Raw genomic sequence first — 23862 nt, 5'->3', positions numbered from 1 at the left:
GTGTTCACAGTGAGTAGTAAAGGAGACACCAAGGAGAAAAACACAGTAGGAAAGACCCGAGTTTTTCCCTACATAGGAAGAAAAAAAGAAAACTGGGTTTTTTAATTACAAAGAGTAATAATAATTAGCTTTAGATTTTTAAACTATCAAAATAGCTAAAAACAAACAAACAACAACAACACAAACAACTAAAAGAATAGAGTATAACCACCAAACTTACAGATAAAGAAATAAAGTGAGAAAAGTTGGGAGTAGAGTAAGACTAAAATGCACTATTTAAGTGACATATATGTACGTATAGTTTAAGTGTTACATATATTCATATATATGAGAAAGCCCCAAAGAAAAGTGAGGAGACAGTGAACACAAAACTCATAACGGCTGCGAAGGCTGGACACAACGTGCGGCTATTCTGCGTGGTGGTCACAGGCTGGGAGCAATGAAGCCGCCTGCAGGACGGACGAGGGAGGCGGCCTCGGACTGGAGAGCAGGATACTCTGGGCGCTTGGGGACTCACACTCAGCAGCACCTCCAGGAACTGAAGGTTCGATGGTGCAGACGGAGGAAAATGTGGATGAAGGACCCGGAGCCTCTCCCTGGTTTCTCTGCCATCGTTAAAGCCTTGAAATCACGTAAGATCTCACGGAGGAGTGAGAGGGAGCCCCAGGTGTGACTGTGACGGAAGTGTCACCAGCCAGAGAGGTGATGACGCCTATCACGGCTTCCGACTTGGAGAAAAACAGAACAGGGTAGCTCATCGCCTGAAACGACAGCAACCAGACGGCCCATTTCATTCCCAAAATGTTAAGAGTGATTTTTAGTGAAATTTCAGGCATTTTTTGGTTTCTTTTTATTTTGTATTTATACCATTTACCTAAAAAACCCAAATAGGTATAAAACGAAATCTATCTGATCACAGGACACAGCAAAAAAAGTTGTCCGTGACCTGAAAAAGCCACCATTGACGTTTCTCCAGAAGTTGCCCTGATATTTTTTTGGTGGTTTCTAATGCTCCAACCGAATTCTCTAAGGTGGCTCGTGCTTTATAAACTATAAAGCACCGTCTATGCCGTTCTTATCATTACCTTTCCCACAGGTCAGCATTTAGCAATTATTCTCCCCTCACGAGATCTTTTTAACAAAAACACATCTGTCATTTGCTGTCGCATAATTCTGTGTCGCCTTATAACAGAGCACCCCTGCATTGTGGGCTTTCAGTAATTAATACATGCAGATGGTGCATACATATAATTATAATATATTGGCAAATTAAATTATAATGGCAAATTATTATATAGTAAATATATTACTATAAATAAAATAATATAAATAATATATATTAAATAATATAAATAACATATAAATTAAATATATTATAGTTATATATATATAATTTTACCTCTTCTACTATTCTATTTATTTTCTCATTGCTAAAACTGCTCCGCCCTCCACCCCTCCCCTCAAACCACTCCAGATTATTAAGGGAGCTGGAAGTTCCCTGCTCCCAGCACCTTTGAGCCATGCGACTTTGGGTCTGTTTGCTTCCGCCGTCTTGCCTACCCTAACTAAAATTGTAGCATGTTCTCAAGAGTTGCTCAAAATGGCCTGAGAAGGGAAAATTTTTTTTTTTCTCTAATGACTTTTAGTAAAGTCCTTTTCAGATGAATCCTTAAACACTGTGTGGTGTTTCACCCATGAATGTCAGATTTACCTCATTAGTTAATTTGATCTCCTGGGTGTGAAATGGTTCATCTTTTCACTCAGCGTGACACAGAAGCACACTCTGTGGGGTACATCTCAGACGCCAAAAGTTACACAAAAGCAGTATTTTCCGCTAGAACTATTTAGTCTGTTACAATCAGGGATGGGACTGTGGTCTGCAGGCTCAAACTGTGATTTTAAAAGTTCTAAAATAGCAGCAACTAATCTTATACTTAGAGGAAACAAAAGCTTTGAAACGACAGTCATAATGGAAACAAAGTAGCCTGTACTGTTCTGGAATAGGCTGCAGGAATTTCAGAAGAGTTGTCTTCTAGAACAAGCTGGCTCTTTTTCGTTTGTTTGTTTGCTTTAATTTATTTATTTTAATTAGTTTCAAGTATACAGCACATTGGTTAGACTTATATATAGTTCATAAAATGATCCCCCCAATTGCTCCCTCCCTCCCCTGACTCTCCACCTCACCATTACATTAATGCTGACCCCATTCCCTCTGCCGTGCTCCCCATCCCTGTGACCGTCTACCAACTACTAATTTGTACTTCTTTGACATTTCACCCCATTCTCCCAGCTCCCCTATCCCCACTGTCTGTCACCAAATTGTCCGCTATATCTGTGAGTCTGTTTTTGATTAGTTTGTTCTTTTTATTCTTTAGATTCCACATATAAGTGAAATTATATCGTGTCTATCTTTTTCTGCCTGACTTAAATACCTTCTAGGTCCATCAAAGCAATATCTTTTTCCATCCCTTTCCTTTTAGTCTGTGTGTGTCTTTTAATCTGAAGTGAGTCTCTTATAGGCAACATGTTGAGGTCTTGTTTTCCTAGCCATTCATCCACTCCATCTTTTAAGTTGGAGCACTTAATTTCCATTTGAGGTACTTAGTGATAGGAGTGTAGTTGTTACCACTCTTTATTGCTGTTTTTGATATGTGTTTTTTCTTCTTAAAGAAGTCTCTCCAACATTTCCTGTTAATACGGGCTTAGTGGCGATACATTCCAAGCTCGCTGTTTCGATTGCTCTTCTTGACTCATCTGAGATGTCGCACGACTGTAGGCGAGTGGTTTATATGCGTCCCACAAATCTGACTCCAGTAGTCTTGAGAAATGATACAGATATTTCTTAAACATTTTTCTGGAAGGAGTGCTGCGGGGCGTCGTACATGCTGCACACTGGGAGACGCCTCCAGATTCCTCTCCACCTGGCCCCTGCGGTGGCTGCAAAGATGCTTCTCCCCATGGAGATCGCTTTGTATTTTCCTTCCCCCCCGCCCACCGTCCCCTTTTCAGTGTAAATCCTGCTCCACGGTTTCCCCAGATTTTCCACTCTTTCTTCCATACCTTAACCTTCCCAGAGAGATGAAGGGAAAGGAATGTGGGGTTGCAAAAAAAAGTTGCAAATTCTTATGTATTTTTTTTTTATCCCTCTTATAACGATCTGGAAGCTTTATGAGACTGTATTGACCATATGATTATTTTATATGCTCTTGGCACTTTTTACGAGATGCTCTTCATTCTCTAACGGCCCTGTAGCCCTTAGCTGCACGAACTGGAGAGGTTTTAGGGAAGCTCAAGGCCCAGAAATTGAGGGCGAGGCTTTGTTCTCTGCCGACGTCAATTGTATTTCTGAGTTATCATTCTGGGAGGCTGATGCTCCAGTCCAGTAACATAAGTGGTTGAGCATCGTTCAGTTCATTTCTGTCTTACCCAGGACTCTAATTCTGTGGTGTTCATAAACAAGCAGTCCCGTGAGGCTTACCTGTCCTCATTCGTATGGTCTTTAAGCACATGGATAGAAGCACGTATGCTGGTCTTCGAAGGCTGTGGTTCTGCCTCCATCCTTGCTCGACAATACCGAATGATGGTGGTGGCCCGGCACTGTTATGTCATGTCCCTGGGCCTGTGTCAGGGATACTTCCGCGAGCCAGTGGGAGCAGGAGAGTAGGAGAAATCTGCCTTGTTCGGTCTCAGTCTAATGATAGTGATGAATTTGGCTAGAATTTGGCCTGCTGCTCTGGCCCAGCCTGTGACTCGTGGCAGGTCACGGACATTCCCACCGTCTGCCACTGGGGGCGATGTTGTGCTGGGCCAGCCTTCGCGGTTATGGTGAGGATTGGAGGATGTCCTTAAGAAAGAAAAAATCAGAGAACTTTGAGGAACAAGGTTCAGCACTCACAGGTGCTGGCGGGCAGGTGCATGCATGCCAGAGGACCGTGAGGTAAGGGCAGAGGTGAAGGGAGAGGTGGGACATGGATCTGGGCTCTGCCTTTATTGGTGTCTGAGGGTGGGGTGTCTCGGATTTCATGGGTTCACTTTGTATCGGCAAATTTAAAGCATATGAATGGGAAGAAATGGGGTCACCCACGTTGTGAGTTATTCAGGTCACACAGGTTCTTTCTAAAAGGGACCTTCGTGGATGGCTGGCCTGGCTCCTTATCTAGTTGTGTAGCCGGTAATATGTTTACTGGGGATAGATGTCTTTGAAATGGAGGCCTTGGCAATCAAAGGGTTAATGTCGGGCACTTATGAGACATTGACCGTAGTAAGACCTAAAGTCCTCCGATCTAGGAGCTGAGAATCCCGGTGCTGGACAATCTGCTCATTTCACTTACTAAGGAAGAGGGCACTGAACTAGAACTTAAGATCCTAGGGGCTGGTGTTTCCTTGGCTCCTTTCATTTGGCCTGAACCCTTAGTTGGCTGGTGGCCCACCTGGCACCTCGCTCCCACTCTCTGCCACACATTTCAGAGTGCTGGGTCTCTGGCGCCCCTGAAAACTTAAGTTGATCTACCATCATTGCCTTGGTGACCTTTACAGCTTGTCATACAAGCTTATGGTCTTTTTTTCTTTTTCCTCCTCCTAGTTCTTTACTCCTGAAGTGGAATGAGGATACATGGTTATCAACCTGATTTCCTGGACACTTGGCTTGGAGCATCTTTTGCGGTTCTTTGCTGTCTAACAGAACATGCATTTAGCAGCATGGCTGCCCTGTCCTGGCCAAACACCTCGTGGCTTCAGAGGCAGCATGACCTAAGCTTGTAGAGATAAAAGGGCCAGGCCTGTTTGGGCAGCTTCTGCTAGGCTCATTCGATTTTGGTGAGATCGTACTAAAGTTTCATGCTTCCTGGGTGTGTAAAACTGATGTAGCATAAATTAGGTGGCTGATCTATGCATTTTTTGCTCTATTGTTTGAAAATTGCTGACTCCGGGAAGCTCCCTAGTGGATACAATCATGCGTGCGTGGATCCTAGACAAAATACCACTGTTAGTATTTGTCAGAAAAGTATGCGTGGAGAAAAACAAAAGTTCTCTAAAAAATCAGACGATATGGTTATTTTTGCATATTTTTTCTCCCCGTCATTTCTAAAGAATTTACATTCCATAGTGATGTGGGTGATCTAATGGCATTTTATACCAGTAGTGTTAAATATTAGAGTGACAGACAATCTCAAATTGTATGGTTATTTTCTAAAATAATCACATGAAAGTACATACTGAAAATGTATCAAGTAGGAACATAATGTGTTTGCCTTAAATACCAAGATAATTTAGTGCAGACTGATTTTTGCAATAATTAATATAATAGATGTTCACCTTGGAACACCTTAAATATAGGAATCTTGATGCATGTAAAGCTAATACAGATTTGAAGCCTCCTAAACTAATTATATTCTGCTTTTATAAAAATGAAACAAAACTTAAGTATGTGTGATACCATGAGTAAGAGTTAGTTATTTGCCTTTTGTCATCGGCTCAGCAACATTTATACCACCTTGGTTAAATTAAAAAAAAAAATTCCAACAGTTAAAGAAAATATATATCAGTCTGTGTGTTATAGAGGAAGCAGTGTGCCAAACTTGATTAGTTTTCTCTCAACCTCAGACTTATTTTTGTCTCCAAATGAAAATTTCATGCTAGCTTCCTCTTCAAAGCCTCTGTACCTGGTCTACCTGGTATCCTTCAGCCTGAGTACTCAGGAGACTTCCCTGAGCAGCTCAGTTAGCCTCCCATTCTGTTTTCCTCCTAAAGCCTGTATTTCCCATACCAAGCACACTCATTCTTTATCTCCCCTAGTGGATTACATAGCCCTTTAGGGCATGGACTCCTTTTGTTTGTTGAGCTTTATATCCCCAGTATTTAGCATAGTCCCTGGCATTATTGAGTAAATGCGTTAATGTTAGGGATTGGCATCCGAACAGCTTATGACAGGCTCTTACATCTACTTACTATTTTACATACGTCTGTGGACTTTAGCGAAAGGAGAAGAGTTGCCCAAGAATAAGCCAAGAGCAGTCTCTAATGGATTCCTCGGGTTTCTTTCACTAAACAGATTTCTCATTAATTATTTTCGACACAGTTGAAGTAAATTTCATTGAGCTTTATGCCAAGTTTCATATAGGATACTGATAGTTAAAAAAATATGGCTCGTTTTCTCCATAAGCAAATTAAGTAATGGGTGTATATGCTGTTAGTTCTGTGTGCAAGGGGTATAATGTTAGCAACCTTTAGCTTGAGGATCAATCCGTGTGGAACAAAAAGGATGGACAGATAGAACTTTATACTGGGATGTTTTGGTAATAATAGGCAAATTTGATTTTTAGTTGTCTTAAAAGATTTAATTATTTATCTGTCAGTATCGATAGTTACAGAATGGAAAACGTGAAAGTGTACCTATGGAGGCCGATACCAGGTTCAGTTCATCCACAATGAATCTCTGAGTTTCGATATGATTGAAACATAAATTGCCTCATCCAAATGATGAAATTCAAAAACCCCTCAAAATATTTTACTCCAAGATGCACAGCTTACCATTCAAAAGTATCAGAAATATCTTGATGAGTGGACTAGTCAGTCTTCTAAAAACTTCACACATTCTAAATTTGTTTTTTTTTTAAAAAAAAATCCTCAAATACACTAAAATTTCTAGATGTTATTAAAAGTCTGATTTTAAAGAAAGTGATTATTTGGGCCAAAAAAAAAAAAGTGTTCTTAAAGTTACGACGTATGTATTGTGCTTCAATTTCTCCCTAAACTCGGAAAGAAAGCAAAAGAAAAAAGGAAGCCAAGGGAAACACAAAAATGATGAACACTGTTATTTTGCAGAGAGGCTAATGGTTTGGGAAGAGCTCATCTCTCTTACATCCCACACTTACAGAAATCTCCCGAGCCTTCAAAACACGGAGAGCTTGACAAGCTGTTCATCTGTGCAGGGGCAGTGTGTGGAAGAGTGGCCAGGCTCAGAGGACCCTTGATTCCTGTCAACTGTTGGTCATTTTGACCAACTCAGGCTGTATACGTTCCTGTTTAAACTTATTCGCCTTAAATTTACATGTGTGATTATTTGACAATACCATGCCCTCAAAGAGAAGCAGCGATGACGGGGACTCGAATGAGAACGCATTTTATACAATTTATACACTCTCATCTTTGGTATATAGGTATTGGAGATTCTGGGAAATCATAGCACTTTGTAAAGAAATAATGAAGCTGAGCGGTGAGTCATCTGTAAAGGCAACTACAAAAAGGCCTGCAAAAGCATGGGGCGGGAGAAGCGTTTGGCTCTTAACCCAAACACAGTTTAACATCGCGCAGGGAGGGAGGGAGCACCGAGTGAGATCGTGGTGTCTAGAGCCTGGGAATGCCTCGGTTTTAGTCCCGAGGTCACTCCTTGCTGGCTGTGTGACCATGAGGAAATTACTTCATTAGTTTCTTCACTGGCTAACATGGCTCTGATAGCTATCCCTCTTCAGGAGGCTGCCCCGCACATGAAGTGAGATGACACGCAGAGCACGCTTAAACACCGCCTGGCACAGGCGTGTGCAGCCCACGTGGTGGAGGTTTTCTACCGCGTGCGCTGGTGCTGGCAGTGAGCTGCCGCCACCTCAGGCGGGCAGTGTGCCGGGTCCTTAGCCGGCATTCCTGCCCACAAGGCTCTTTGCCTCTCCAGACCACGACTTTCTAACGTAGGGCTGATTTATTTCAGTTGCGACACCTGGTGCAGGCATGTGGCTAAACCGGGACAGCTATTAACATCCCCCACCGAGATGAGCAAGCAGAAAATGTGGTGACTCGAGGGCGATAGTCCTGAAGGCTAGGGAGTCCACGTAGGATCCCATAAAATCACGGAACACGGATTCTGAGAGTGATAAAGCCCTTCGGCGCGCGTATATGCCGACCTACCTGAGTGATCGATTCCTTTATCGCCTCCCGGGGACTGGCCCCTGCTTGGTGAGGGAGGCTGAGTGATGAGGGAGGGAGGACGAAGGGTAGTGAGACATGGGCTCCAGGGTGCAGGTGTGAGGGGCTGTCACTTCGCCCTTCAGATGGAGAATAAGGGGTTAGATTCAGGTGACTTCCAATGTTCCTTATAAGAACGTGCTTGCGCTCTAAAACTCAGAGTTCATAAATTTGAAGGACAGCCTCTCTCATCGATGGGCCGCTCTATAGTTGACATGCTTTTCCGTATCCACTGTTGGCCCTGGCTCTGTACTCTGGCGACACATAGAATAAGTTTATCTTTTCCATGTGAAGCTTTTCAGGGATCAAAGGCAGTTATCCTGTCCTCTGAGGCTTCTTCTGAACAGACGTGCTGAGCCTCTGTGTTGCTTCTGGCCCCCACCATAGAGGAAGCCCTTCCCATACCGCTCAGCGAACTCCTCCGATCTCACGCTTCCTCTTCTGCCCTTTGCCTGACTCCCTGTATCGTGCATGGTCTTGGCCCCAACCCGCACCCTCCGGTCAGTCCCGTCAGCCCAGGCAGGGTCCAGCTGATCCTCGTGTTGTGTTGGCTGACAACACCATACAGTCCAATGTTGCTTGCTTCTGAGGTTTGGGAAAGGCCCAAGTGCCCAGACAAGCCCCGTGGATATGTGGGAAATAATTCTAGGACTGAATCAATGGTTGCCATTTGATTCTGTAGGATACCCAAAGCTGTGAAAGCTGAGTTGTTCCTCAGAAATGGGTCATCAGACCCTTCCTCTGCTGTCCTACCAGAGGACTGCGCTCACCAGCTTCTCCTCAAACTGGCGGCACATGTCTGCTGTGGAGGGCGAGAACTGTTGTGCAGTAGCTTGGATGTTTTCCTATTTCTTGCCTCTATCTACCCCTCCACTTTTCTACTCGGAGCTTTGTAAAATCTTTTCAAATACTGCCTGGTTTCAACTCTACAAAGGGGGATGGAGGAAAGGGACTTTGGTTCATACTTTTGATCTCAGCGTTATAGGGGGAAGTAGTTCGCTTTGAAGACAGGACTGTGGTAAGAGTGGTTGGTATTCAGGCTGAAAGAATGAGGGGAAGGTGTGGTTTAGGTTCAATTTGATAAGCGAGCACAGATTCTGTTTGCTTCTCAACTCTCCATTCGCAGACTTTCAACCTTTTTAGGTCAGATGTCAGTTACAATGTGTATGTCCTCCTTGAAGTAACACTTTGCTGTTACCAACCATTTAAAGAACTCAAAAGAGGCTCAAGTACAGAGGAAGAAGAGCTGGAGCTTTGAGAATAGCAAATCTAACTTTGCTTTCCTCGTGCTGTACCTGGGGCATGCCCAAAAGATGGTCATCCTCAGCGAGGCTGTCCTACATGAACAGGACGTCTGGTCTCCACAGGCATGGCTGCCGTTCCCATGAGCCACTGATACCTTCATGCTTAAGTGTCCTTGAAGTGTGCCCGTTCTTCCATAAACGTGTTCTCCTGTGGCTCATCAGACAGAAACTTTTAAGATTCTCTGGAGAGTATGAGAAAAGCTACCACAAACATATCAAAAAACTCCCTTTCCAGATAGATTCACGAGGAAGTGCCTGAGAGGCTACTGTCCTCAGTGTCTGCCAGGATGAAGGAACCGATCATTAAAAAAGTGGGTGGTAAATTGGTGAACGTGGTGAATACAAGTTTCCTGTAACATCCAGGGACCCCAGAAGTTATTAAGAAATGAAGGTGGACACTTCTTGATGAGGTCTTTTCATCCCTCAGTATTCACTTCATAGAGCGAGACACACTATTTAATCTGCTGGAAGCAGTAAATGTTCTGCAGAACACATATGGAGTGACTTCCGGGACATTTTAACTGGCATTCTTATAAAGATTTTTAAAAATCAGATTTGTTTTCTTCAGGTCAGCAATCCTTTATTCTGGGGGAGAGGCTGTGGGAAGGAGCGGGTGATGGACACAAGCTATAAATCAGGAGGGCGATACAAGGTCAGGCAGGACCGAACGACGAGTGAGATCACGTCAGAAATATCACCAGATTCCTCCGGGAGTTATAAAGCCGCCTTAATTCTTGTCCTTGCCACACAGTCTATAATAGTACGATGAGATTTTATTTATCATCACAGGCAGATTGGACTCTTACGCTCTGGGTAGGCTACAGGTGTGGGCTGTCAGTCACAGCTCTTAAAATCATCAGAATGGTTCTTGTTAAGTCATTAAGGAAAAAGGAAAAGAGTCGAGATGACACCCTCTCCCCTGCTGACTGGAGAGGCACCTGTTTGCTTTTATTAGGCAACCAGTTGGTTTTGCAGTGAAAGGGCCAAGTGTTTGTGCCTGAAACAAGGGAAGGAAAGAGATCTCATTTTTAAAAGCGAGCTTCCCTCAGAGGTTAGGTACTTTAGTTATGAAGTCTAAACTTCTGTTGCCTAATTCTGACATATTTTAATAGAGAATGCTTTGCACATACTGAGCTTTGAAATTATTACAAAGGATGTAAATAATAGACATTTCCATATTATTAGTATATATCTGCATCTAACTATATTAGCCTTTATACATATTATTCTATGTATTAAATTAAATGTTATTAAATATTTATGGCTAATCTACTGTTTCTGGATGCAAAGATGGACCTGAACCAGCCAAGTTCATGGAAACAGACTCTGGAAAGTAATTAACCAGAATATACCTATCTGAGGACTTGGCCCTGTTCTCATGAAATTATTCACCATGATGCTTATTTCAATCTGCTTATTATACCTTCCTATCATAGGTCTCATGCTTGAATATCACACTTATATTATATAGAAAATATTGATATTAGATTGATTCTCTTTGGAGATTCATCTTTAAAATAAATTTTTAGTAACCCATTATTAAAAGGGAGAAATTTTTAGGAATAGGTTTATAATCCTTATATAAAAAACATGAAGTAAAAGTGCCAAGAGAAAATTGGAGAGCCATAAACTTTAGATATAATAAAATTTTTTAAAAAGTTAAGTTACATAAGAGATTACTAAAATGCTTTTAAAGGCTGTTGTAAAAGATGAATAAGCTGCCCTGAAGAGATAATCCAGAAATTTGGCTTCTAATTCCATTATCGGAATGCTTTTATAAAATTTAGATTTCAAATATGAAATGTATAATAATGTAGATCTCTAAGAGCATGGAGGATGTTGGCGGTATTAATTGTAAGGAGGCAATATCCGGAATTTTAAAATATTTTTTGGTCCAATGGCTGGAGTTTTAAAATGGATGGTAGAGGGTGAAAACTATCATTTTAAGGTTTCCTGAAAGAAACCAAGGTTCCTTTTAAGTAAGTTCTTGTCTCTTGAAGATACCTGAAGGGTAGGAACTGTTGAAGTCAAACATGATATTCAAATCTAATTCGGTGACTAGGAGACAAAGAGACCTGTCCAGTCAGACCCTAATTAAAGGCACAGCTAACTTCCATTCTACCTCAAACACCATCTCCCACACTCCTTGACACTTTTCCTTATACCTATTTTCAAAAGCAAAGTTCTGTTTAGGAATGATGAGTTTTTATGGTTTAAGGTTCCATTATTTTTATTTTATGGGGAGATTTGAATCAGTTCTGAAATGCTGTCCAGTCTGTGGTTCTTCTCCAGTGCCGTGTGTTTTCCTAAACAGTAGCTCTTACAGCAAGATGGTTTAAGAGTTTGGCCCTCGGACATATTTTAAGAAGCCTCGCGCCTGGTAAGAGCATGTAACAGCTGCCTTTTGACAATTCACCAGACAAGATTAGGTACTGGGTCACTGCCAGCTACAATTCCTGGATCTCAAAATTTTTAATTAATATGAAGAAAAAAAGTAAATGCCACTTAAAATTTTTTTTTTCCAATTAGCAGTTTATACCTTAGGATCTATTCTTTTCCAAAAGTTGCCGTCTGTACAAAAGGTTACCACAAAACTAATCATCGAATGTGCTCCGAGTCCACTTGTGCTTACCTATGAAGAGTTTAATTAATGAGATGAAATACAGCACAGATATATATTATAGCCTAAATGATGTACTTTCTAACTAGCAAACTCAAACCTACATTGGGCTGTGATATTTTAAAATAAGAATGGCTCAATGCAGGAAAATATCATTTGTGGCTAAACTAACATTTAAAAGTCATTAGTGATTCCTGTTTTTTTTTTTTTTTTTGAATAAATAGTATGGTAATGACCAAAAGTTTTAGAACTTGGATAAATAATTGTATTATATAGATTTACCAGAAATTTTTTTTTTTTTTAAGACGGGGCAACCGTTGGTTGACCTCACCGATTGCAAGGACCTTGTCATCTCACAATACCTTATTTTTTATTTTTTTATGCCTACAGCACCTGGTCTTCCTAGGCGGTCTCCCATCCAAGTACTAACCAGGCCCGACCCTGCTTAGCTTCCAAGATTAGATGGGATCGAGCTTGTTCAGGGTGTCATGGCCGTAGACAGATTTACCAAAAAATTTTGATATGAATTTTTGATATGTCTACTTCCTCATATAAACACTAGGCATTTTCGACATATTTAAATATTCAAATGTTCGCAAAGGACATGTATACAGACATGATTAGATTGCTTCCCTTATTTATTTACCAGAAGGAAGTTTTTTCCCCCCATTTTTCTAATTGTAGTTTTTTTCCAACTACAATTGACATAAGATGTATTAGTTTCTGGTGTACAGCATAGTGATTAGACATTTATGTAACTTCCGAAGTAACTACCCCGTAAGTCTAGTACTCATCTGACACCATAGAGTTACTATGGTATTATTTACGGTATAGCTATGTATTACCTTATATCCTCATGATTATTTTTATGACTGCCAATGTGTACTTCTTAATCCCTTCACGTTTGTCACCTGGTCCCCCAACTCCCCTCCCATTTGGTCATCATCAGTTTGTTCTCTATCTATGAGTTTGTTTTGTATGTTTGTGTATTTTTAGATTCCACATCTAAGTGAAATCACATGCTATTTATCTTCTGCTATCTGACTTGTTTCACTTAGCATATAATACCTTTGAGGTCACAAATGGCAAGATTTCCTTCTTTTTGTATGGCTGAGTAATATGGACTACTTCTTCTTTATCCATTTATCTATCAATGGACACTTAGGTAGCTTCCCTATCTTGGTTATTGTAAATAATACTGCAGTGAACATAGGAATGCATATATCGTTTCAAATTAGTGTTCTGGATTTTTTTGGATAAATACCCAGAAGTAGGATTGCTGGATCATATGGTAGTTTTATTTTTTATTTTTTGAGGAAACTCTGTACCGTTTCCCACAGTGGCTGTATCCATTTATAATCCCATGAGCAGTGCACAAGAGTTCCCTTTTCTCCACATTCTCTCCAATACTTGTTTGTTGATTTATTGATGACAGACATTCTGACAGGTGTGAGGTGATATCGTGGTTTTAATCTGCATTTCCCTGATGACTAGTGATTTTGAACATCTTTTCATATTTCTATTGGCCATCTGTATGTCCTCTTTGGAGAAATTACTCTGTCCATTTTTTAACCTGATTGTGGTTTTGGTATTAAGCAGTATGAATTCCTTATATATTTTGGATACATTCTTACTGGGAGTATCATTGGTGAATATATTCTCCCATTCAGTAGATTGTTTTTTAATTTTTCGATGGGTTTCTTTGCTGTGAAAAAAACTTTTTAGTTTGGTATACTCCTATTTGTTTACTTTTCCTTTTGTTTTCCTTGCACAAGGAGACATATTAAAAGAAATATTACTTAGAGCAATATCACAAAGTTTACTGCCTGGAGTTTTATCATTTCAGGTCTTACATTTAAGCCTTTCGTCCATTTTGAGTTTATTCTTGTATATAGTATAAGAAGGTAGTCTAGTTTCATTTCTTTACATTATCTGTCCAGTTTTCAACATCATTTATTGAAGAGACTGCCTTCATCCTCATTGTATATTTTTGCCTCCTGTGTCATAGATTAATTGACCAGATAGCAGTGAGATCTATATTTCGTCCCATTGTTCTTTGTATCTGTATTTATGCCGGTGGTATCATGCTGTTTTGGTTACTATATCCTTGTAGTAGTTTGATATCAGGTGATACCTCCTCTAACTTCATTCTTTCTCAAGGTTGCTTTTGCTATTTGGGGGCTTTCATGGTTCCATATAAATTTTAGGATTATTCTAGTTCTTTGAACAATGCCATTGGTATTTTTGATAGGGATTGCATTGGTCTGTAGATTGCTTTGGGTAAGATGGACATTTTAACAATGTTAATTCTTCCTACCCATGAGAATGACATATCTTTACATTTGTTTTTATCTTCTTCAGTTTTTTTCTTTCTTCAATGTCTAATACTTTCCTGAGTACAGTTCTGTTTTTTCTTACCCCCTTAGTTAAATTTATTCCTAGGTAATTTATTTATTTTTGATGCAATTATAAATTGAATGGGATTTAAAAAATTTAGTCTTTCAAGGTAGTTCGTTATTTTTTGTATAAACATACAACTGATTTCTAAATATTAACTTCGTGTCCTGCCACTTTACTGGATTCATTAATTAGTTCTAATAGTTTTTTTTTTTTTTTTTTTTTTTGGCAGAAGATTCTTAGTTTTTGACCTTTGGTATTTTAATTATGCGCCTTGGTGTGGGCCTCTTTGGGTTCATCTTATTTGGGACTTTCTGTACTTCCTTGACTTACACATCTATTTCCATCACCAGGACAGGCAAGTTTTCCATTATTATTTCTTCCACTAGGTTTTCAACCTATTTCTCTGTCTCCTTCTGGTCCTGCTATGATGTAAATGTTAATACACTTAATGTTGTTCAAAAGGTCCCCTAAGCTATCCTCATTTTTTAAAATTCTTTTTGCTATCGCGATTGGTTGTCTTCTGCTACCTTGTCTTCCAAATCACTAATTCCATTCTCTGCATCATCCAATCTGCTGTTGATTCCATCAAATGTAGTCTTCATTTGTTATTGTATATTTTATTTCTGACTGGTTCTTTTTCATAGTTTCTCTTTGTTCAGGTTCTCACTGAGTTCATCTCTTCTTCCCCTAAGTTTCTTATAACCAGTATCCTTACATCCAGTAGTTGGAAGCAGGCCGCCTGTGTGGAAAAGCCACTGGGAGAGGTTCAGGTAGGGAATGGGAGTCGGGTGGGGCGAGGGCAGGGGGTCACCAGAGCGGGTGGACCAGCATTAGCCAGATTAATGAAGAGCTCAGATTTGGCGCCCTCCTGTGTCTGCCGGCTGGGTTGGGGGAGGACTCAGCAAAGGAGCCATGGCGTCTGACAGCACTTCCATCCCGGAGACAGTTGTTCTGACAGCCGCAAGTCCTTACCCTGAAGCTAGATTACTTAGTTTCTCCTATATGTTCCTGGAGCTTTTCCAGCTGCTGCCCCGGCACGGGGGCTCAGAGGGAGTGAGTTTGTGAGTGCATCTGTGTGCAGGGCTTTTAAGACCTGCAGCGCCTAGGTCTCCAGCAGCCGGCCACCTTGTTCTGTCCTCCTAGGACACAAACCCCACTGTTTTTCACAGTCAGATGTCACGAGGACTTGTATTTCCTGCACTGTTGTCCCAGGCTGGGACCCCGCGTTCCTCAGTGGTTACCTCTGTGGCCGAGATTCCCCTCCCCATTCTTAATCGCCACACTCTGGGAATGGGACCTGCCCGTTCGGCATCTCCTCCCCTCCTACCCATCTCCATGTACTTGATGCTTTATATCTTTAATTATAGGACTTCTGTTCAGCTAGTCTTGAGGAGGTTCTCAGCGATGGCTGTTCTACAGCTCAGTTGTAATTCTGATGTGGTTGTGGGAGGCGGTGGCCACAGCATTTACTTCTTCCATCATCTAGAGCGTAAGTCTTTACTTCTCTTTTTATATTACTTTTTTTGATTGGGATAATTTGTTAGCAGCAGGCCTTTACTTTTGGACAACTCAGCGATCACTTAGTTGTCTGTGCGTTCTTGCCAAATTCTCTATACCGACCTGAGAGGAAGAGGAGAATCTATTTGGGATTTGTCATCAGCCTGGCTGAAATGTCTTCATCAAGGGCACTGAGCCATCGAATGGTTTCAAATTGGACTTTTACCTTCCAATTCAAATGAACAAGCTCCTCAGAAACACAAAATTGGACCTGTCTGCCCTCGGGTTAAAGGTCATCAACATAGTTTTCATTTCCAGTTGGATAAAAGATTATGAATATTCAAACCCTAGTTATATGCATACTTGTGTCAAGGAAATATCTGCAACAAAAATGATCTGCTTCTTCGTTGGCGCTTACCTCTATCGACCATTTTCTTTTTCTTGGCTATAGTCTTCCCAGTCAAGCCTGCTGAGAACAGGCTCCTGTCGGCGAGTGAGGCAGTGTGGGCCACTGACCGGCAGGACGCCAGCCACATGACTTGTTCTGCCAGCCGTGGGCTCCTGGCCCTCCTGCTAGAAGGCTGTCCTTCAGCTCCTGCAGATAGATGCTCTGGGGGCTGACTGCCTGATTTGGTGACTTGCCTGCCTTCCTCTGCCCCTGGGAGTCTGTCATCTTCACGTCCCTTTATTCGCCAGGCTGCTTCTCCCTGGTGGCTGCTCCCCAGCTCCAAGTTTCCAGAATGTTTACCTGTCACCTGGTATAGCCAAACTACCTGGCTGAATTTCAGTCGTGTCTGTGAACAGTGTAAGTCTTTGCAAAATCTTATATGTATATAAAAAAAAAACCCAATAGAATTCTTTAACTTCTTTCCTTCCTGTTAAGTTTCCTGCTTCCTTAAATATATAAATGCCCTTCACTGCTCTTGATTTTTAAAATTCATTTTTAGAAAAACAGGAATTACAAGGGGAGGGCAAAATGCACATTTCGGCGAGACATACAGGAACATTTTCTTCCCACACTGGCTATGGACAATGCTGTTTCCCAATATCTATAAACAGTTCATAGTTCTAATTAATGAACTTTATTAAGTTGGAGCTGAAAGGAGGCAGCAACTTAAACAAGGGAATGAAAAGCAGTGGACCTTGCCAGACTAGTTCCATATAACTGCATTTTAACCAAAGGTAAAAGAGTAGTCACTTATAGCAGGTAATAAAGCAAAACAGATGCTTAGATACACTGCAGAGCAGTTTATTTCCAGCTTATCCAGAGTATGCTAACTACAAAAAAGAAAGCGTTTTTTTTTCCGATTTAGTGCAAGTAGCAAGTTTATTTTCTTTGATATAGAATTAACAAAGTTAATTTGATGCCCCAGATGAAGTACAGTTGTAACATTTGCATAAGAAAAAACTTTCCTTGAAACATTTTTTTCAGATCTCTGTTAAAGTTATTGATTGTCAGATCAAAGAAACTGCAATTTCACAGAAATAAAAAAAAATTTGTTACTTGGTGAGTTTCAAAATGGCAATTTTATCCCAGAGTCATAATTACTGGGGGGGTGGGGAGGTAGGAATGGTCTCTTCTGGCTAAGAGGTTCAGTAGTACTTTAAGACTATGTATGTGCAATTTACGCAAAAGCTTGTGCTTTTTTCAAAGAGCCACACATTCCTACTACGTCATTTTCGGAAATGTGCTTGATGGTCTTATAATCTCCTACAGGGTCTAATTAACATGAATTCGATAATGATGGTAATGAGCTTACCCGTCATTTCCTCACAGTTCTGCTATAATCAGTTTTATGTTTTCCATGCTATGATAAGAGCATGTGGATCCCAACTTGGGAGCAGCCTGCTCCTGTATAACACACATGGACATGCAGCAACGCTTGACGTTCCTTAATGTTGACAACAGAAGAAAATACCATCTTTCTAAGTCGCTGTAATTTTTACTTAAGGACACACTGCTGAACACATGGCCACCTACCTGTTCTCTACAGCATTACGTATAATTTAAACACCAAATATAGAACACATGAATACCAGGTGACCAAAAAAAAAAAAAAAAAGCCATTAAAGCCTATTATAATCTTGAATAAGTCAAAACCTCAAGTATATAGGAAAAGCATTGTGATCATGTATATTTAGCTTTCTTTTTCTAATATATACCATAATTTAAAACTATAAACTTACGTAAAAAGCGTTTTTTTCAAGTGTTACGGCTTTGAGCATGGCTTTATATTAGGCTGAATCATTTTTTGGGGGTTTTTTTTGGCAGTTTAATTTATAAAGCTCGTAATCGTGCCAGTAGGGCTTCAACTTCGGGAACGGAGTCGCTTTTAGAAACAGAGCCTTGGAGTTCTGCTTCCTTCATTCTGTTGCTTCCTGCACCGAACGTGTCCTTCTTCTCGACCACCTGGCTCCTCCCCGTAGACGGATTAGTGTCTCGATGACAGTCAGGCTCCCTGGCGACCGGAGTCCTTGCCGAGTCGCACTTGATACTGTAGTGTGAATGTGACCCTTCCGACGACTGCACTTTCTGATTTTCTACAGTAAGGAAGAAGCATAAAACTTATTACTGTGATAAGCAAGAACTGCGCACATTACAAAACAATTTTAAAATAGTTATTCTCAATTAACAATTCCTCTTGAACTAAAAATATTCAACAAAGTGAGGTAGATTTAAAATAAACACGTAGAGGTTAAGAATAAACTAAGATGGAAATAGACAAGCATTTCATTAGCACTAATGCTTATTTCTTCCTTTATGTCTGAAATGCCCACCACTCGGTGATTATCAAAGCTTGGTTCTGTATTTCATTCAGGTCTCTGCTCAAGTGCCATCTAGAGAGGCCTTCTCCGACCATACATTTAAAGTTATGCTCTTTTCTTCATTCTATTTCCTTAAATCCCACAGATCTCATAAACACTGGACACATCGTATACCTGTTTATTTGTCTACTGTCTATCTCTTTATCAGAACGAAAGCCCCGAGACATCAGGAACATTGTTTTAAATACTGCTATAACTTTGGTGCCTAAAATGGCCCTGGAGCAAAGTGGGTGTTCAATAAACATGCACTGGGTAACAAACTTATTTCCACATTCTCTGACCCAAGATAAGCATCAGTTTGAATAACGAGGTTCATTTCCTTTTTGAGCAGAACCAAGGAAGAAAGTTTCTAATAGAAATTTGGAAAGTCAATGATTTTGCTTAAAAGAAATATTGAATTTGGCAAGTTGTTAAAACTTCCTAGCAAAACAGAATTATGCCATAATTTAATTGTCAAATACATACACATACGCATTTTCTTTTACTGGGTAGGTGACAGTGATGCTGACTCATCGAGGCTTTGAGGAGAGAGTTGCAATCACAAAATGGCTCTGGCCGACTGACTTTCACAGAGAACGTGAGATTTGCTTTTAATTAACTGATGCTCAACTGCACGGCCTAATGAGTGATCTCTCTCAAAGATCTCAAACTCTGAAAAAATAAACAGACACCCTCGATATTCCTATAACCTTGAACAGGCCTTGAAAATGGCTTCAACAAACTTGACATGACATTTAAAGTTTTTTGGTTATTCGCCGAGAGATGTTCCATTATCCCAATGGTAATGACTTTGGAGCACAAGCAGTCACTCATGACAGTGTGTTTTATGTGAGTGCTGAAAACTCCAACGGAAAACAGCTTGTACATTAAAAGGTGGCTGCCGAAGATATTTACTGCACTGTCATTTTCTGACCAGGGGCTTCCCAGTGATGGATGAGGATTTTACACACTTTCTTGGACAATTTCAATTTTAGAAGGATGATCACCTTTTAGCTGTTAGAAGAAAATAAATACACTTTTCCTATCCCCTTCTCTATCAGGTGGGTAACTGTTACTCAAAAGTAAAAATCTAACAGGGCAGTGACTTTATAGTTTACAATGTATACATTGTATTTGGAGTGAGGAGCATAGGGCACGTGGTATTCCTGCAGTTCCCATGACTGATCCTGTCTCCAAAAGTGTCTGAATCCTGCAGTCTCTGCCAAATGCAAATTTTTCATCAGCCTACTAGCTCCTTCCCCCAGAAGTTCCTCTTTTCTTGTCATTTGATTTCTTGTAAATGACTCCATTGTGATGATTATCTCCAATAAGCCAGTTTATTCTGCTACTGGGCAACTCCAGTCAAATATATGATGGCAGAGAAGAGATTAAATGGGCTAAAATACAGGCTTATAATATATAAATTATCCTGTACCTTCTAGGGCTATCATGTGTCAAGCCCAATTCCACATGTCAACAAATGAAAAGAACATGGGATTTTATAGCAAATCTGGGTTGAAGTCCACGCTCCGCCACTTGGCTTTCACAGGTGACTCAACCTCTTTGAGTCTCAGGTTCGAATCAGCCTCACAGGGTACTTGTGAGAATTAGATATCTGTCTTTTTCTTCTTCTTTCAAAGCTTTCCAAGGCAGGCATTTACCAGCCAAGGCTTAGGACTTTTTCAGATGCTCTGACCTTTATAACTTTCTGGCGACCGTACCAGTAAGGGCTGAAACAACATTTTATTAATAGCTTGTATATCTATAGCACCTTTATTTATAAAGCATTCATTGCACTTTAAACATTACCACCTTCATTTTATAGATTGAGAGGTAAAAGCAGGAGGAGGTTAAGTCATTGCTTAGACTTAGTAACCGAGTAAATCTCAGTGGCAGAAGCCAAATATTGTCTCTAGAGATGTTAAGGCTGTCTTAAAGAAATTCGAAAAGCTTTTTGCCAAGGAAAAGTGCTAAGTAATTCAAAGCTAAGTCTCATAATAACGATGTCCTGTACTTATATCTCAGAATCCTTTCTGACACATTTAATTCTCCCAATAAATTTATAAAGCAGATAGTACACCCATATAAACCACTTTAGCACAGTATGTCCAAGGTCACACATGTACGTCTTTCCTTTCCTGGTTTCACCTATAGTCATAAACTTGAGGTACAGCCTGAATGGCACTACGATTCCCTAGTCCGTACATTCTTCCGTTCTCCTGGGCAACTATTTCACACCTCCTCCTCTTTCCAAATGTCCATCGTGTTCTTCACTCTCACTTAACTCATTCACAGAAGCAGGGAACTCCCACCAACTGCCCCGCCCCGACTCTCTGCCCAAGGCACGTGCACGCCTCCCTCCACGTCCCCACTGGGGACGGCCCCTCAAGGCGAGCACCAGGAACTCTTGTCTGCTCAAGGACATCTCTCTGGCAGCTGTGTCCTCACTCCTGCATCATAAAGGCTGCCTTCTCCGTGCGATCGCACCCTTATGCATGCAAGTGTGTTGCAACAATCTAATAATCTAGAGGAAAAAAACCACTTCGACTCCACGTCCTGCTTGCTCCATCTACTACCTCGGGTGTTGACTACCTGTATAACAAAAATTCTCTCAGACTTGCCATACCTACGGTTTCAATTCTTCTCTTCCCATTTTTCTCCCGAACCCGCTCCGATCATGCTTTTGACCTTTACTCTTCTAGGTCACTAATACACTGTGTGTCGCTAAAAAACAGGGATTGTCTATCCACTTGGATATTTCGGTCCTCTCACACCAGATCCAAGGAGGAAATGCCCAGCAGAGCCTGGCTTTTCCTTTTACTGTTTGCTCTTTGAACTTCTTTGGAGGCTTCAGTGGGTAACAATGCAGGCGAGAGCATTTCTGCCCTTTGAGAAAAACTCTGAATAGCTAAGAGCTTGCTTGAAAGGGGCAAAGCGATAAGAGAAAAAACCAAACTGGTATTTAACCCCTCTGTGGTTTTCGGTAAAGAATCTTTCATAAGAAAAAGACAATATAAAAAAGAAAGAGGCTTTTCCTGAAGCCGCTGAAGAAATAAAAGTGCACCAGCATTCTTTAAAAATGAGCTTGCAGCTGTTAGAAATTCCAAGGTGACAACTCCTCACTCCAGCCCTCATGTTTATCCCAACAGCCCCCATCCGGGTCCCCTGCCATGGGCCATCTAAACTGTAGAATTGAGGGAGTCACCTCTTAAATTCAGAAGCAGATAAATGAAATTGGGTTAGAAGAGACTCCTGTCCCATGGCAACTAGGAAAAAAAAAATGTTTATAGGTAGAGGAGGGTCCCAAGTTGGAAGTTACTTTTATACAGAAATTGTATTATAACGTTGGTTCAAGACCAGGTATCTTTTTCCATTACTATTATTTGCAAAGTCTATTGGCGGCTACATGTAGGCTGAAGTGAAGACCATGCACTTACTGCACTTAAAACATGTACTTAGTTTCTAAATGGTTCATTTCAAACATCAAGGAGATGCTTCAACCCTGCATGTTGGAAAGAAATCCATATAGGAGCGCAGAGGCACGAAATAAATTGTAATTTCAGGCTGGCGGGCTTGTCCTTTTCATATGAAGTTAGACAGTTCCAAATATGAGATTACATGCCTGGACACATGAACCATTTCAATGAAAGGTAAGGCTTGAGTATCAAGAAAAAAGAAGCATTTTCTATTTCTTGTCAACTTAGATCCTTCTCAATACACATTTTTAAATGGAAACTAAAAATATTAAGGCAAAGTAGAATGATTGTTTAATTCTCCAAAGAGGAAGCTTGCGATAGTATTTTATGAATTAAGTCCAAGGCTGCTGTGTGCTCCCCGCTCCCCCCGCCGATATTATGATATTGATGTTTGTGAAGAGGAGCCTGACCTATCTAGGACTATTGCCAATATCCGGGGTCACTGGTCAGTGTTGCACAGATCACCAAGGCCCAGTTGTGATTTTCAGTACCGGTTCAGTAAGGGACTCTGAGCTTCACATCTTGTAATTACGTTTCTGTGATAATGGAGAATACATGCTATTTTCCTTTGAAATCAGTGAGTTTTCACATCTTAATCAAATTCCTCCTATGATTCTTACTATAAGAATTGAGCTTGTTTTCTGAAAGTGAATGCAAAGTTGAAAATTGTTGAAAAGTTGTATGGCTCTTAAATATAGAGGACTTCCTGGACTTAAAAATGACAATAAAAGCCTAAAATTACATCAGTGTTGGATCCCACATGACTTTTGGCAGACTATAGACTTGGATGACAAAGAAAGCTAAAAAAAATAAATAATAAATAAACAAAACCCCCACCATCCCGACCTAATATTTCCATTGTTTCTTAACACAAAAGACAGAGAACCCCAGGAAAATTGCTAACAAAAAGTAAATATGACTATACGCAACTTGGCATCCAAATGAGGAAATGTTTCAGCCAATAGTTATGCTTCTTGAGCTAAGGCGGCAAAGGCCCTGGCTGACGGCCCTTGGGGAAAACCCTCTCTGCTTCAGGAAATAGCAGTTATGGTTCAGAAAGAGGCATTATTCCCTTTAAGTCACTATTGATTCCCCCATCACATTGTGGTTCTAATGGGCATGAGCTTCTTAGAAGTGCCAACTCTCAGATGAAATATAAAATTGAGCTCCTGCCTTTTGTGGTCAATGGTGAGCCTGTGGCAGCTTTGACAGGAGGAAGAATATAGAACTCTAGTGTCCTAAACTGACTGCACCTGTTCAGTCGTCCTGAAATTTGGTCTCTCCTTACGATTCTTTTACCGTTTGCTCTTCGCTATTACTTTGACCTACTAAGTAGCCGTTTGTTTTCACCCTAGCAATGACTTTATTTGGGCGAGAGAAAAAAATGACCCAGAAATACAATTTTTAAAGCACTACTGGGTCTACATGACAGTAAAGTGTGTGACAAATATATGTTTTTAATCTATGCAATAACGGAAGTTCGTGCTGACCGCCCGCAGCCCTCGTCCCTGAGGTGTTCGTGGCTGCTGAATTACTGACGATACAAATAATTATCTTCCCTTGGCTTCATTTTGCCGTTTATATTACATTTTACCTTTTAATATGAAAGTATATAAAAGTGATAAAAAGAGCAAAAGCGCACTTTGTATATAGTTATAATCTTTTAGGAGTGCCAAGAAACTCTTACTGAACCGATTACGTAGAAACAAAAACAATAAAACATAAATAATTACTTTCCCAATTCAAACAAGACGGACAAAGCAGCGGATGATAAATAAAAGAGATCTCTGAATAGAGGAGACAC

The 23862-nt window shown here is 40.6% G+C and overlaps 1 protein-coding gene and 1 pseudogene across 2 annotated transcripts in view; both read right to left on the bottom strand.

Moving 5' to 3' along the window:
* Positions 1–12261: 12261 nt before the first annotated feature.
* On the bottom strand, positions 12262–12380 carry LOC118609425 (annotated as a pseudogene).
* Positions 12381–17010: 4630 nt separating this feature from the next.
* Positions 17011–23862, bottom strand: part of DIAPH3 (diaphanous related formin 3) — a 430201-nt gene continuing 423349 nt past the window's right edge. For both annotated transcript variants that reach the window (XM_036228908.1, XM_036228909.1), the window contains exon 27: positions 17011–18318. In XM_036228908.1, the coding sequence (XP_036084801.1) occupies positions 18056–18318 (263 nt within the window). In that variant the 3' untranslated portion in view covers positions 17011–18055. The remainder of the gene's footprint in view (positions 18319–23862) is intronic.

Source organism: Rousettus aegyptiacus, unplaced genomic scaffold, assembly GCF_014176215.1.
Source record: "Rousettus aegyptiacus isolate mRouAeg1 unplaced genomic scaffold, mRouAeg1.p scaffold_m13_p_11, whole genome shotgun sequence".
Classification (NCBI taxonomy): domain Eukaryota; kingdom Metazoa; phylum Chordata; class Mammalia; order Chiroptera; family Pteropodidae; genus Rousettus; species Rousettus aegyptiacus.
The sequence above is the reverse complement of the archived record's forward strand: the minus strand, read 5'-3'. Positions and strand labels throughout refer to the sequence as shown.